This window comes from Zosterops lateralis (genome assembly GCF_965231275.1).
Source record: "Zosterops lateralis genome assembly, chromosome: 5".
In the NCBI taxonomy this organism is placed as follows: domain Eukaryota; kingdom Metazoa; phylum Chordata; class Aves; order Passeriformes; family Zosteropidae; genus Zosterops; species Zosterops lateralis.
This window is the reverse complement of record NC_139766.1, coordinates 40,895,519-40,911,066: the sequence shown is the minus strand read 5'-3', so window position 1 is coordinate 40,911,066 and position 15,548 is coordinate 40,895,519. Positions and strand designations below refer to the sequence as shown.

General features: G+C 34.6%; 1 protein-coding gene across 3 annotated transcripts in view; it reads right to left on the bottom strand.

Annotated features, from left to right (window-relative positions):
- Positions 1-15,548, bottom strand: part of FSTL5 (follistatin like 5) — a 269,454-nt gene that overhangs the window by 80,442 nt on the left and 173,464 nt on the right. For all 3 annotated transcript variants that reach the window (XM_083861258.1, XM_083861256.1, XM_083861257.1), the window contains exon 7: positions 6,603-6,769. In XM_083861258.1, the coding sequence (XP_083717384.1) occupies positions 6,603-6,769 (167 nt within the window). The remainder of the gene's footprint in view (positions 1-6,602; positions 6,770-15,548) is intronic.

The window sequence follows — 15,548 nt, the reverse complement described above, 5'->3', positions numbered from 1 at the left end:
CCATGCTTGTCTAGGGTGCAGGATAGTGCTCCTATCCATCTGCCCAAATTCCATCGTTCATTATTCATTTTTGGGAAAGACATGGCAGAAAATAAATTCTCCTGAAAAAAGTTGGGAATTGATCAGCAATAGATGTGATTATTATACAGTAGGGAAAAGATATAGCTGTGGGACTTAAAATATTTTTATACCTTCTACAGTTATCACACAACACCAATGGGCCTTGGAAAATATTACATGGCAGGTACATGCCCTCAACTAATTGAGGTAATCCGTTCCTAGAGCTGAATGTGCAGAATGTGCAAGAACAAGTGCGAAAAACAGCTTTACAAAATCAGTTGGTATTAGATATGTTATTATCAAAGGAACAAGGGATATGTGGAATGTTAAATCTTACTGAAACTCAGGGTTGCATTACCATTCACAATGCAGCATCATCAATTGAAGAAGGCCAAGCCAAAATGAAAGAAATCACCAATCAAATCTCAGAGTTTTTCCAATCTCTCCAAACCCAAGGCCAACTTCCTGGCTGATGTGCACATTCTTGTGACTCGTGGGGTGGGGGCAATGGCTATAAAGAAAAATGGGTTGATGATTGTAACTGGGGTTACCTTTATAATGGTTGGGATAGCTATTGTACACTGTATAATTGCTTGTGTCATTTTCCTACTGTTTCTGTCTTTTCTACAAACACATCACTCCCATGGACAGCCTGTGAAATGAAAAAAAGGTCCCAGGAAGAAGCTGTTTGAGCCACACGGAGATGTAAGAGACTTAAAGACCACAATTGCCTCAAATATTGTCAAGGCCACAGAAGTGACTTGCCGTAAGGTAAGTCACCACCATATGAACTTGAGATAAGCACAAAAGACAGGAATTTGCAACAGGAAGGTGCTTATTGCAGGCCTAGAGGAGCTGAAGCTTGGTTAATACATCCTGGTTAATACACCCGGACAAAAATTCCCACTATGGTGAACTGTAGGAAAGGAAACAGCTGCTTATACACATGCCATCCTAAGTTATGGGAACATCTGTGCCCACCCATGGATACCCACAAATTGGACTGTATAAAAGTGGCACCTCCAGAATCACTACTGAGAAGACCAGAGTGAAGGACCACTGGGACTCTTCTGGATCCACAGTGTGGTGATTATTTTCCTCTTGATCTCTCTCTCCTTCACTCGCATCCTGCTCTTTCCTCTTTCTTTCTATCTCTGTACCTCATATTTACTGTTAAATAAATTTCATACTACTGATTTTGGCACGTGGTCTCATTTTCACCTAAATTCAGGCAGAGGCACCTCTCAACAATCAGATCATAACAAGTGGAGTAGAAAAGAACAAAACAAAACTGGTATTCAACTAATGAAATACAAAAGAAAAGGTAATAATGCATCCTACTTAAAAGAAAAACTGTAACAGATAAAGGGAAATTCAATACAGATAAAAATTGAAACATGCTGACTTTGATGAGTCACTGTTCATCAAATCGAACCACCTCATCAGAAAGATCAGTAGAAAACATCTGAGAGAAATGTAACATGTTTAAGCATACACGTTAAGCATAATGTACAAGGAAAACCTGCAACTTGGCTTTTAAAATGAACCTCATACACAATGAAGTTATACATATGCAACTTCATATATATATATTGAGGTTGTAACACACAAATTACCACAGAGAAGGTCACACACTGAAATTGCTGCACTGCAATTTTCTAATTAAAGCTCAAAATAAGTTGATCATGATCCAGATTCTGTACTGAACAAGACTCTCAGCTTTTTGCCTATGGCACTCTATTTGTTCATTCTTGGAATATGAGTTACTCTCTTCCAAAAAGGATGAGGTTAGGAACATCACCACTGAAAGGAAGTTCTGGGGCTCCCTTCATGTCATAGGACCACTACACTTTCCCTCAGACAAGCAATAAGACTGCCCATGGCAACACCTCAAGGAGAAGGAAAACCTCCTCAGGAATAAAACAAGAACATGCAGAGCTTCTTGCAGAAGATCAGAAAGTCAGTGCAGGTATTCCCTCTTTTAGGACATTTGAGAATAAAGAAATGTATGTAACCTTTGAATACCTCTTTGTCAAGGTTTAGGAATGGTATTCCCTAATGTTCCTCCTGAAACCATGTGGAGTTCCATCATGCCCCCTCCCCCTGCAACAGGCTGGAGAGGAGAATTGGAGGAACAAGAGGGAAAGATCATGAGTTGAGGTAAGAACCACCTACTGAAATAGCAATGAAATAAGACAACAAACAGTACTAATACTAATGACAGAACATACAAGAAGAAAAGTGAACAACTCATATGTGATTGCTCACCTGCCCCCACAGAAACCCCCCCAAAACACCTGGCTCCTCCCTTTGCCATGCTACTCCATGTGGAAGGGAGCCCTTCCCCAATTCCCAAAATATGATGTGACGTGGTAGAATATTGTCTGGGTCCTAGACATGCTCCCTCCTTTCTACTGCAAAAATTCAACATGTCCAGCCAGAACCAGGACACTATGCAGTTTTGACTATTAATTTTCACTTTCTTTAAACTTAAGTCCTCAAGTTTATATCCTAACTTTTTGAAAAAAAAAAATTACTTTTAAGAGTTGTTTTATGTGATTTGGGGAAAAGATTGAAGAATATTTCCCTGAATATTTTATGGTTCACCTGAGATTCTGCCAGAAGTACAAACACACATGCACACACACAAACATTTTTCTCAGACAGGGCATTCATATTTCCTATCATTGTATTAAAGTCATAACTGTGCTGTAATAAGAACAATCCAAAAATGCATAAAGAGAAGCTTTTATGTAGGTCCATACTATCCCATGGGAGAAAACAATGTGGAAAGGAATAATTCATGAGGCTCTCCTGAGATTTTTCTTCAGAATAATAAAAGAGGGAACATAGAAAGTGAAGCTGGAAGAAAAAGAAGAGGTCATATGACTGGAGTCCTTTCTAGGACAAGGTCCTTAATGTTTAGGACAATTTGGAAACCTTTCTGTCATTGGTTTCTGATCAGAACTGTACAAAATGGAAGGTATCATGTTTTTAGGGAATGTTAGCTTTTATTGGCAGTCTCCACTCCAGTCTTTTGGGTTGTGTTTTTTCTTGGTGAATGAAGCATAACTATATCAAGAAGAAAATGCTAACTGCCACCAAAAAAAGGATCAGCTTTAATGCACAAATTAATTTTAACAAGATAAACAAATGAGAAGTTTTGAGAAAAAGGTAACCTATACCTAACTTAAAAAAACTCCTATGTACTTTCCATAAAGGCAGCCTAAAGAAAGATATTATGAGCTTTTAACAAATGGAAAAAGTTGAACTACACTATTTTGAAAAGTTACTGTTCAACTTTGCATATGAACAAACCACCTCAGTAGATCTTCAATAAATGTAAGAAAAAGGGCCAAGATCTTATAAGAAAAGTATGATTGCTCACATGTATAGTAAAGAACCTGTAGGCAAAGCTGGAATAAAATGTCAGAAAAACAATAAAGTAAAGTAAGTTACAATGACTTAAAAAAGTGAATGAATTAACACAAAAAAAGTAATATGTATTGCATTTGGGAAATACATGTGCTATTTTTCATACATGGGAATTATTATCTCTAATGAATAATATGTTAGATAAAAACAAGAGGAAAGTGGAAAGGCAAATATTAAATTTAAGATACAGGATAACAGCAAGGAAAAAAAAAGCCTTTCTATATGTGTACTGAAATATCATTAAAATGTCCTGTGACATCAGTTCTGCAGTGAGTCACAGCACAATTATATTATAATTTAGGCAAAGTTTGCAGAGGCATATAATATTTCATAACTTCACTCAGATGGGTGCTAATTATCCCTGCCTCCCATCAGTTTCAGTAAGAGAAGGATTAGTAGCAAGATGTAGTACTTCTACAAATAGTAGAAGTACTAGTAGTACTAAATACTAATAGTAGTAATAAGTACCACAAGAAGAGTGTTAAGGAGTACTAAGGACTTTTAAAATTATCAGCTGCATATTATCAGTAATGTTATTAACACACACTTCAAGGAACATTTCAAACTATTTAAATACAAATTTATATTATCATCCTTTGAAAGTCAAACAGTATTTCTTAAAATTTCTTTAAAATGTCTTAGAATATACAAAACATTAGTCATTATCAAGACTCCTTTTTAGCCATTCCACAGCTGAGACCATTTGAGATATATCTGTATTCTTTCAGTAGAGAAGTAGAATATTAAAAAAAAAAATAAATTGAACTATCACTTTCAGTTTAGACCTGGATTCCTTTCCTTCTTGTTGCATTTCTCCATTTGACAACATATTAGGACATCATATTGTTCTGACTTTCTCCCTCCTCAAAGCAAATAATTTAATTCATATTGAGAACTGGATAATGCAAAAGTTCAATTTCTAATCATGAGCACTTTCTATAATTTACAAAATCTCATTGTCCCTACTGCTTAGTCTTACTGGTTTCCTGATATGTGTTGACTTCCAGTTATGTTGATCTTTTGATTCATTTTACTGAAAAAACCCCAAAACCCTAACTATCTATCTTCCCAGGTCAGTCTTTCCCTTGCCATTTTCAGAAAATGTACTGGTCTTCACACAACATTATTAGTCTTGAGATGCTTAGATGTGGTTCTTGCATAACCAAGTAAATTAAGAATTCTAAGAGTTAGGCAAACATCATTACAGTTTATAATATAACCATAGTAAAACTTAGACTACACTGCCTCTGGGGACATCTTATATTGTACAAGGAGTATAGAATCTAGAAATAAATAGAGAGATCAAATCTGTGAAAACAGTTAAAAGTAAAATAAATTTTGAAGAAAAGAAAGTCTGGGGACGAATCTAACTTAACGTCTTTCTCTACATTCTTTTCTTGTTTCTTCTGTTAATCCAGACACCATCAATTCTTTCTTCTTCCCTATTTTACTTTATCTGGAAAGACAGATTAATATCCCACATATATGTATTTGAGCTCTATTAATTTTAGTGCCTCACTTTGTGGATATTGAATCTGACCTTCTCTTTCTGTATTTGAATCATAACAAAACTTTTAATATTAAGGGACTAAAGTATAACATAATTTTTGCTTATGAACAATGAGGTTCCTTTGGATCCACTTCTCAGATTTGTCTAAGTCCCCGTGAGTGGCATCCCATCTTTCAGATGTGACAAATGCACCACTCAGATTCACGTCATCTGCAAACTTGCTGAGGGTGTGTTTGATCCCACTGTCTGTGTCATTGATAGAGATGCTGAAGAGCTCTAGGCCAAAGACAGACCCCTGAGGGACACCTCTTGTCACTGGCCTCCACTTAGACACAAGTTGTTGTTGACCATAACCTCTGGCTCCATCCATCCATCCATATGTTGTGTGGAACCACATTGAAGGCCTTGCAGAAGTCTAGATAGGTGACATCTGTTGGTCAGATATTGGTCCTGTCTTCTCAACCATTGCAACCACTGGATCATAGAAAGTCACCAGACTGGTCAGGTAATTGGTCAAGCCCTTCAAGATAAACCTGCTCCAATGCAGATGTTTTGGATTTCTGCTTCACCAATGAGTACCAAGCTCTTCCAGCTTTAGACTTACCTCTGCTGTTTCTTGCTCTTTTTTGTTCTCTAATTTCTCTCTCTGTTCCTGGTTTTTTATGCCCTTTTTTGAATGTTCTTTCAGAGGTACCATGGCTGTGTCTGAGCGGCTGCCCTCCCGATGGTCCCTTGAGACTGGCTGCATAGAGCATGTGACACTCCCTGTCCTTTTCCCTGAGAGGCCACACCTGTGGCCCCTGCTGCCAATTGCTGGGCGCCTGCACCCAGCACAAGAACTTTCTCTGCTTGGTTTTATTTGTTTTGGTTTTTCTTTGGCTTTTTTCTTACTCAAAATGTATGTATCCAGCTTGGAAATCATTTTCTTTCTTCATGTCTGCAAAAAAAGTCAACTGAACCTTTCAGCCTGAAGCTGAGCTGTTAGCTTCATCATTTCCATTCATCGTTTCCCTTTTGTTTCTGTGTGTACAGATGCATTTTCCTTTTTCTATCAAAAGCTCATGCCAACTATTACACTTAGAATTGATTAGTAAGAACTCCAAGTAATGGTTTTGCACATCATGAGTATCTATAGAAAGGTAACATAGGTTGCAGACAGGATCTTGTGGACATGGGTAAGACACTTTTCAATATGTGTCATGTGATTAATAGCAAACTAACAAAAGTAATTATTATTTAACAGAGAACTTTTCAGATTATGTTGGGTTTATCCTAAATGTTCATGTCACAGATTTCTCTTTTCTTCTAAATATGTGAAGACTGTACAATCCTGAATGTATAATGCTGACTGTATTTTGGGCTGCAATTTAGCCCTAGTGCTTTTATTGCCTTTTTTTTTTTTTTTTTAATTCTTGGTCTGTGAAATATATTTTATCTATATTTAACAGGGGTTTGAATATGCAGCAAATAAAAACAGAGTTTGCCGCATATCATTTCTACTTCTTTTCTTTGAAACAGCAGGAATATGTAGCTTGTTATGCATCACTTTTCTAATATTTATGAGAGGTTTTGATAAATAGAACTTTCTGTTACTTACACTGATATCTTCCAAATCTAAGCTGTTCAGAATGACATTGTTCCTCTTCCAGACGATGGGAGGTCTCAGGGTTCCCTGGATGGCACAACTTAAGACACAACTCTGTCCCACTGTTGCTGCAGTGGTGCTTATTTTTTGATCTTCAGGCAGATTCAGCTGAACTACATCTGCAAAAAAAGTATTGTTGTAAGATCAATGAACAGGCAGTTTCATGACCTTAATTACCATTAACTTTTTTGTATACTGGTAATTTAATAATTTTAACTGGAACAAAAGTAAAATGAACTTCCAAAAACTCCAGTAAGTTCAGCGTATTTCATATAAAGGTCAGCGTGACATTTCAATTAAACTGACTGACAAGTATCAGCCTGTAAGAAGCAGCATTTAACATGAAAGTGAATTCCAGAGGTAAGACTGTAATACACATGACTGTGTGTCCAAAGTCAGATACTGGAAGTCATCTGACAGTTAAGACAGCCACAGTGGACCAGTCAGAACATTAATTCTATATTTTCAGGCTAATTAATTATTCATCATTAGTCAATGTTTAAAAAATATTTTTTAAAATTCAGACATATATGATAGGAGTCCAGAACTTGAACCTTCCTCTGTTCATCAACGTACTAAATAGCTCCAATATATGTCCCAGAACTCATTTGGACACTTGCACAAAAAAGAAGTGATACACATCAAACTGATGAAACTGATGACACTTCACATGCTTCCCTCTTGTGTAATTGCCTTAATTTACAGGCTGATCAGTTGAGAGTTAGATATCCATGTATGGTGAGCCTTACTAAACATAACCTATTAAAATTCTATATTTGTAAGGATTTTGTCATATTAGACAAAAGAACTATATAGGAATTGAAGATCATCCAAATAAATCTTTTTCCATTCAGCTGCTAAAGCATGAAAAATCTCTGTTTTTTATCTTTCCTTCTTCAAGTAACCTACAAAAGCTATCATGTGTCTATCTTCTTTTAATTACAGAAATACTTTCATATGGAGATATCTTAACTCATTCACTATAGGAAAGAAGGAAGTTTTAAGGAAGCTAAGATCTTCTATAGGTTCATTTCAGCCTCATAAAAACAATACTTGGTAATTAACACTTCCCCTGCCCTCCTTCCACTCTGCCCAAGTGCAAGCCTTAGAAAAGCATGAAAGTAAGATTACCTGTTCTATAATTAAAGTAAATCCTTTAAAAATGTTATTAAAAAGAATAATTTTATACTTAGCTCCAAAGAGAGGCCCCCTGATTCTTCTCCTCTTTTAGAAGGAATGCACTCCATGACTCAAATTGTGAGTGATATTGCCCACCAGACACGGCCAAATGAGACTGACCTTTTTTAACTAGATGCATTACCTGACAAAATGCCTTACGCTAAGGAAAAAGAAACATACCAATTAAATTGACTCTTCTGCTGTTTACTGTACTCTTTAAAACTTACAGCTTCCTCAGAAGCATTTCAGCTTTTACTGTACAGGAGATGGTTCTTCAGTGACACCATCTTGCAGACTTACTGAGACATAACTGCATGGCTACTGAATGATTCAAATTTTCTGGTAGCCAACTAACAGTACACATATTTTGTTTCTTTACTGAGCTCACTATGCAAAGATCTCAAAAGTGAGATAAGTGTTCTGATATTTTATTTATAAATTTATATTATCTGTATATGTCAAAGTAATTATTTAATTTAGGAAACACATGAAGGAGGGATCATGAAATCAGCTGGTTATAGGGCTGTCTATGAAAACTGCTAACCTTCACATGATAAACTGACACAGGCAATTTAAATTCTGCAAGGTTTAAAAGTCTTTTTTCAATTAATTTCAGTATTAATTACTAAGTATTACTATGGAGGCCTAAAAAACAAGGCCAGTCACTGTTGCAGTGGTTTATGATTTTTCATTAGAGGATGACACTAGAAAAAAGAGCATCTATCAAATATAAAGCTTAACATTTCCTACATGAGCAAAGATGATATTCTGAAATTGAAACTGAGAGGCTATCATTTTGCTGAAACCAAGAGTTCAAATGTCTTTTTTTTTAAACTGTCTTGGTTTTAATAGTAATGATAACCTTACCATAAATAATAATTAAGGCAATAATGATAATAAAAAACCAACAATAACAATAACATTGGATGATAACATTAATTTTGCCAGAGAAGGCTTCCAAAGAATTTCTGAAAATATTCTCAGTCTTCAATATAATATATGGACATTCCATTTGCAATTTTTTATCTCATGACCATATTGTAACAAAAGGGCCAAATGCAGAATTAAAAGAAAAATGAAGAAACAGTTGTACTACCTGGAACTAATCAATGCACTGATGTTACGTATTTTTTAAAAGTTGTGAAAAAAACCCTATTTTAATAAATGCGCTAGAATCACTGCCTTCCTGTAAAATACTGAACATTTATGTCAAAACCTTCATACACTATAAAATTATGTATATTTATATTATTATTTAACACAAAAAGGGGCATCTAAGTTACTTTATAGGTTTTCTTATTTTCTTGAGAGAAAACTATTGCACATATTTTCTTCTTATTGGGGTAAAAGAAAAGTTACCACCCAACCCAAAAAACCCCAAATTTAGAGGGCAGCACCTGGTGCAGACTCTTTGGCAGGTAACTCCCTGAAATTCCTGTCCACTACCTGTCTGCAATCACACTGAAAGAGCCAGAACACTTCTGGGGGTGGAAGGGATGTGGTGTGGGCAAAATGCTGTCAGAGCACAGAGCAGCACTTCTCTCAGAGTCCAGACACTATGACGTTCCTTTGGAAATATAAAACCTAGGCCCAGAAATTAAATTATGCATTTAGCATCACTTCTTTTCTCCTTGAAAGAAATAAACCTGGATCTGAGAGCAGATACTTTTTTGACAGATACTGAAGTTGTGTCACTAAGAGATATTCTTGACTAGGATGACTCGTAGCTTTCCCTCCAGGTTGCCTTTGTGGATCAATAACAACTGTTTAGTCAACACATTTTGGTTATTTAATTTTAAATGAAAAAGCAGAGTAAAGCTTTATAAAAACTGAAAGTTAAATTAATTCTGTTTACTGACACCATCACCACACAAAAAAGTAAATATTGGTGGGTATTGCTGGTTACAGAGCAGTAATATTTTAAGTAGCCAAACGTTTTAGTAGAGACTATGTTTTATAGCTTGCTATTCTTAGAAACATGGATCCTCTACTATGGTGTACCATATTAATGAGTTTGTTTGCAACTCCTCCAGATGCAATATCAATCTGACACGCATCCCTGGTTCTTAATTATACAAGTTACAGGATACACTCTTTCACATAAAGGAGAGAAATACAAACAAAAAAGCCCAAACCAAAAGAACCCGAACATTTAAATAAGAGATAGAAATATAGTTAGGAGATGAAAACAGACAACCGTGTAAAAATACCTAGTTGGAAATAAAATAATGCTATTATAAAATAGGACAAAAGGAGTGAAACAGAATAAATATTAACTATTGGGAAGATATTAACCATTAACTATTGGGAAGAACTTTAACACTTTGACCAGGGAAAAGGAAAACTTACTGAAGAGGCTCAAAAATATCAAAGATTTTAAACAAAAAAGCAAAATCAAAAGCAGGCAACCTCAATCAAGTAAACCAAATCAAAACTAATTATTTAAATATGAGACATTCCTGCACTGGTTGAGAGATGGTTGAAAGGGTTTGATAAATTCCCTGGCTGCTGAAGCCATTCTGCAAACTCCCCTACCCTTCATCCTGTTTTGTGGTCCTGAGCCAAGTTTTCTGGCTCCTCCCACCTTGAATTTGTTACTGAAGTTAGCAATGTATTTGATCCAGCTCAAATTTATCCTTCTTTGAAACACATTAATGAAAACTTTATACAACATATACGTAAATAAATATATTTACGATTAATGAAGTGGACTATATCAACTAATCCATGTCTTTCCTGAAAGACTTAGGTCAATACATCTGTGCAATGCAATTGCCATTTTCACCCAGATCTCATGTGGTTCCTCACAGTTGCCCTGTAAATGACAGGTCCACATAACTTTCTTCTACTCTGCTCTTTCCAGTAGATTACTTCTCAGCCTTAAGTATAATTTCTTACTCTTAACTAAGTATAAGAACTTGTGCTTTGTAACATTAATTTTCAAATCACTTGCCAGGTTATCCAATTTCAATCTTTAAATAAAGTTTGCTTCCCAGGTGGTCTTTGGAGAGCCTCAATAATAACTCCTTCTCAAACTGGTATTTTCCCATTTCATTGAATCAATATCTTCTTCCTTTCATCCACGTCATCATTCATTTTATCACTACTAACTCTCAGAATTTTAGCTGACTAAACACTTTTTAATATGTAAACATCCCAAGTGCTTTTCTGAAAATTATGAATGCACTTTTTTTTCTCTCATTGCTTCTCTTTAGCTAGAATCTATGCCATAAACCTACCTTTGTCTGTCCTTCAGTTAAAATTAGATAAAATTATGAAGAGTTTTTCTATTATAATTTTCTAAGTACTTTTTAATATAAATATATTTGTGATATCTTTCAAAAATATGTTAAGAACTCACTGAAATCAAATGCAAAATGACACCATTCTAACTGAATCAAAAAATACTGCAAATGATGATTAATTAGATTAGAAGGTGCTTGAATTTTCTCAGTTCGACCAAAATGAAAGTAATGAAAACTGAGAAAGGCAAGAAAAAGGAGGTTTCAAAGCTGACATGTTGCAAAAATATTCTCACAGCAATACAGATAAGCAAATATTGGAATCATGTTTTAAGCATTGTTGTTTTCAAGGGTCACACATCTTAGGTTGTCATTCTTAGTAAGAGTTAAGTTTTATCAATATTCTTGTAAGTCAACAGATAAAATTACATCATTGCACTTTTAAAAGAGAGTCAGGCAGTAGAGCTTTGTTAGGAAAAAAAAAAGATAGTGACAGCTGTACAGCCCTTTGACCAATAATTATCTTTTCTTAATCCTAAGTACATTGGGGTCGATGTACATGGAAGAGTTTGATGGTCTAAATTTAGCAAATTTAGGGAAAGGGTTGTTATACTTGGATTTGAGCTTTCTGAAGAACAGAAGTTCTATTTCAGTTCTTTCCCTATACATGAAAAAATCCAATCTCCAACTCCTCTGATTGCCCAAATGGCCTGTAGGGAACTGTACACAATCAAAAAAGTCATTTGTGGTCTTAGAATACTAAATCAGGGTACTAGGAAGAGAAACACTGAAGTAGATGAAATTTATTGAGCCTAAGTAGTTCCTTGCCGTCTCTTAGGATGAGTAAAGAAAAACCACAATATCACTCTGAATAAAAGGTTTTGAAAGCTAAAAAGTATGAGATGATGTTACATTTGTAGTCTGTGTATCACTTCATAATTTATTATGTTGTTAAAGGGAGGAAGGGAGGAAGTTCTTACTCAACTGTAGACTGCCTTGGTTAATTTAATACCATTAACAAATGTGCAATTTGAACATTCTCATTTGCTTCCATAAGTTCTGTGTATTTATTTAAAGCAGCCACAAAACTCTTCTAAGTCTAAACTAATGAACATTATGCCAAATGGTACCCACTATTTAAAATTAAGACCATATCATTTATTTTGTTTGCCTATTTCAAACCTAATTTAAAATAAAACAGCTTTCAAAACCAAGCAAAAAGCATTTTGTCTATGTACTACAGTAAGCTCTGTACTTAATGCATAACATTACTTGGTGGCTTGAATTAGCTGGAATGCAGCTAGGTAATGTGCCTTTTACTCTTCTGGCATTGATCCCACTTTTCTTAAAGTGACATAACAAAAGCTTTTTCATCAGTGTCATTTTGCTGTTCTTTTATAGGAAAAAATCAGCACACATCACCATTAGCATGACTAATTTTGTCATTATCTGCTGTATATTCTGCTTTGAACTTGTTGTAAACATATTATTCACATACTTAGTAGAATGTTTCAGTATGAAAAGTAACAAAACACAGTTCATGAGTGCCTTTTCTCTAAGATCTTATGCCAGCTAAAAGCACACACACATGCCAAAAAAACCAAAAATAACTTACAACAGGAATAAAAACAGGAATAAATAACTTTTTCACGGCTCCTTAATGTTTAGCTGCAGAGCTTGCATTAAAATTCAAACAATTGTTGCAAAAAGTTGAAAGCTCTTAATGCTATAATTATTGCATTCATCTTTTTTCTGTACTGACAAGAGACTTGAAAAACATTTTTTTTTTTTGAAAATATAATACCGTAATAACTCCTGTTTTTAGGGAGTCCTGTAGAAACCAACTCCATGAAAAAATTATCAGAAAACATGAAAGAAAATACCATAATTTCTGCATTAATAGTATTTGTCAATGAAATTAATAGACAGGGATTGATATGTCATCCCAAGAAACATTTATTTTATTGGAGAACTTAAAGCTTCTCTGAAAGACAAATGTGAGCCCCAAGGTTTCTGTTTCCTCTCACAAGAATAGAGTATATTTTATTCAAATATCTAGAAACATTGAGTGCTTCCTGTTTTAAAAGCATGAAGGATAAAGTAGAATATATCAGCTGACCTGCTTCAGTGAATTTAACATCGAATTCTTTTATTACTGAAACAGTTTGCATCTTTTTTGAGGACCAAAAATGACTAGAGAAACAAATATCTTTAAATAAAATTCTTAAAAATAGTTTGAAACAAAAAAAAAATTACTAAATAAATTATATATTATATATATTATATTTATGAGAAGTTTATAGATGTGTGTACTCACAAAGTGCTTGCCATTGAAGCAAAGTCTGTATGTTATTATTCTATGTCTTTGAAGAAGAAATATCACTGTAGACTGTGACTGTAAGAAGTAGCTGAAGGACTTTTGGATTAATAGGCTGCAAGTTCATTTGTATCAAGAGAGAAACAGAGAAGTGATGATAAGCAGTTTTATCAGTTCTGTCCCCTCCAGCAAAGAAAAATTCAAATCAATGATGAGGAATTCTCGGGAAAGCAACCAAAAGTAAATTAAACCCGAAATAATTTTGCTCCATGATTTGTAGACATGAATACCATATGCAGCTTTGTGTCCCCTGTAAGGGAGGCAAAAGCTCAGAGGAAAGACAAGAGTGATCAAGGCATGGAGCAGTTAAAATATTTATTCAAAAAAATCAAAAAAGCTTGAGGTTTTTATTTTAAAAAAACCTAATGATGCAGAGAGCTTTGAAATAAGCCAGCAAAATCATGGATGTCATGGAAATGCTGGAAAAGCTTATTGATGTCTTATTGTTTCTTTTAACACTAGAAAGTCATCAAAACAAGTGAGAGGCCAGGTTCAAAATGATGGACAGTAATTTGAAGTGATATATCTGAAAAAAATATTTTTCAAAGATTATTATAGATTCCAGAAGCTTACATTCATATCATGCAAACACTTGGGACAAATTATAATGATATTATTCTTACACTTTTCTAGACATCAGCTCAAGTTCATGATTGAAAGAAAGCATTGGACTGGCTGGACCTGGGACTAATACAGTTGTTTTTATAGTGGTAAGGCCCATTTCTTAATTTTACATGGAAATCACCCAGGAAATGGAATTTCTAAGTTTTCTTTATAGAAAGAAAGCTGAACTGTTAGTTCATTTAGTAAATTAATCAAACATATTTTAAGGCATTTTAACATTTTTGACAAAACAATTAAATCAAGTGCAATGCAGTTGAATTAATAATCAGTGCGTATTACCTCTTGAGAATAATTTTGCTCCTCTGATATTTTTAATTGATTTTAATAGGATTTCTTCTGAATGTCTTTGCTCACACATTACATTTTAACTTTTTGAAAAATATTAATAACAGCAATCATTAAATTCAGCAATTAACACTTTCTGTTAATTTCAAATTCACAAACTGATTAAGCCTAAACAAAATTTCCAAGCTCATTATACATGTGTTTTAATTTAATTCTTACTTTAATTTAATGAATTTTACTTCCTATGTCCATTGACTCAAACTCCTCCTCAGGACCCTGTGTTTCACACAAAGGTGCACAAAATCCATATGTGTTAGTTCTTGCCTTATATTCTTGTACCAGCACTACAGGAATACTGAGCATGTCTTGGAAAGTATCACTCCTACATTTGATAAGGATATTTACAACAGTGCAAACAAAGGGTCTACCCTATGGACTGTGTTGTTTTAAGAACCCTGTGAATTCTACTGTTATGAGAACTTTAGCACCCTAAAGGAAAACCCAGGCCAAGAAAGTCAGCTCCTGATCTCCAGGAGCTTGTACAGCTTCAACGTCTTCCATTGCAAGGAAAATCAGTAATTTACTTCCATCGTGTCAACAGCCTGATTCTCTCAAGCTATTTATCAGGAATAAGCAAAACAATCCAAACTTTGCATATCCAGATTTCTCCTCATGAAGAAGAATGGAATTCCAGCTTTTATGCAATTAAGTCTCTTGAAGAGACAGTAAACGAAGTGGCAAACAGTAAATTTTTCTCCCTCCTGTCCCTACTGTCATGTCAGTGGACTGCAACTGCAACTGTCTGCCCAACCTTAACATATCGTCTCAGTACGTTCTGTAACTGATTTCATGCACTGTTCAGTGAATCCTAAAGGAAATTTCAAAGTCATTGTGATGGGTTAAAATATGATTTGATGCGTGTTACTGGAATTGATGATCTGAGAGTAGTCAGATACGGTATCCTAGGTTTATTGTTATATATAAACTTGCAGCTTTTATAGAGTCAATATTCCAAGTTAGACAACAATATATTTCTAGCCTATCAAGTTGCTGCAAAAGTTAATTATAACGTATGTTAAGAAAAGAGTCTCAGAGGAAATTAAATAATAATTATCAGATAACCTATTCCCATTTTTAGACTAAGATCCCATTTTAAAGGCTACACTTAAGATTAGCGAGATATAGTTATAA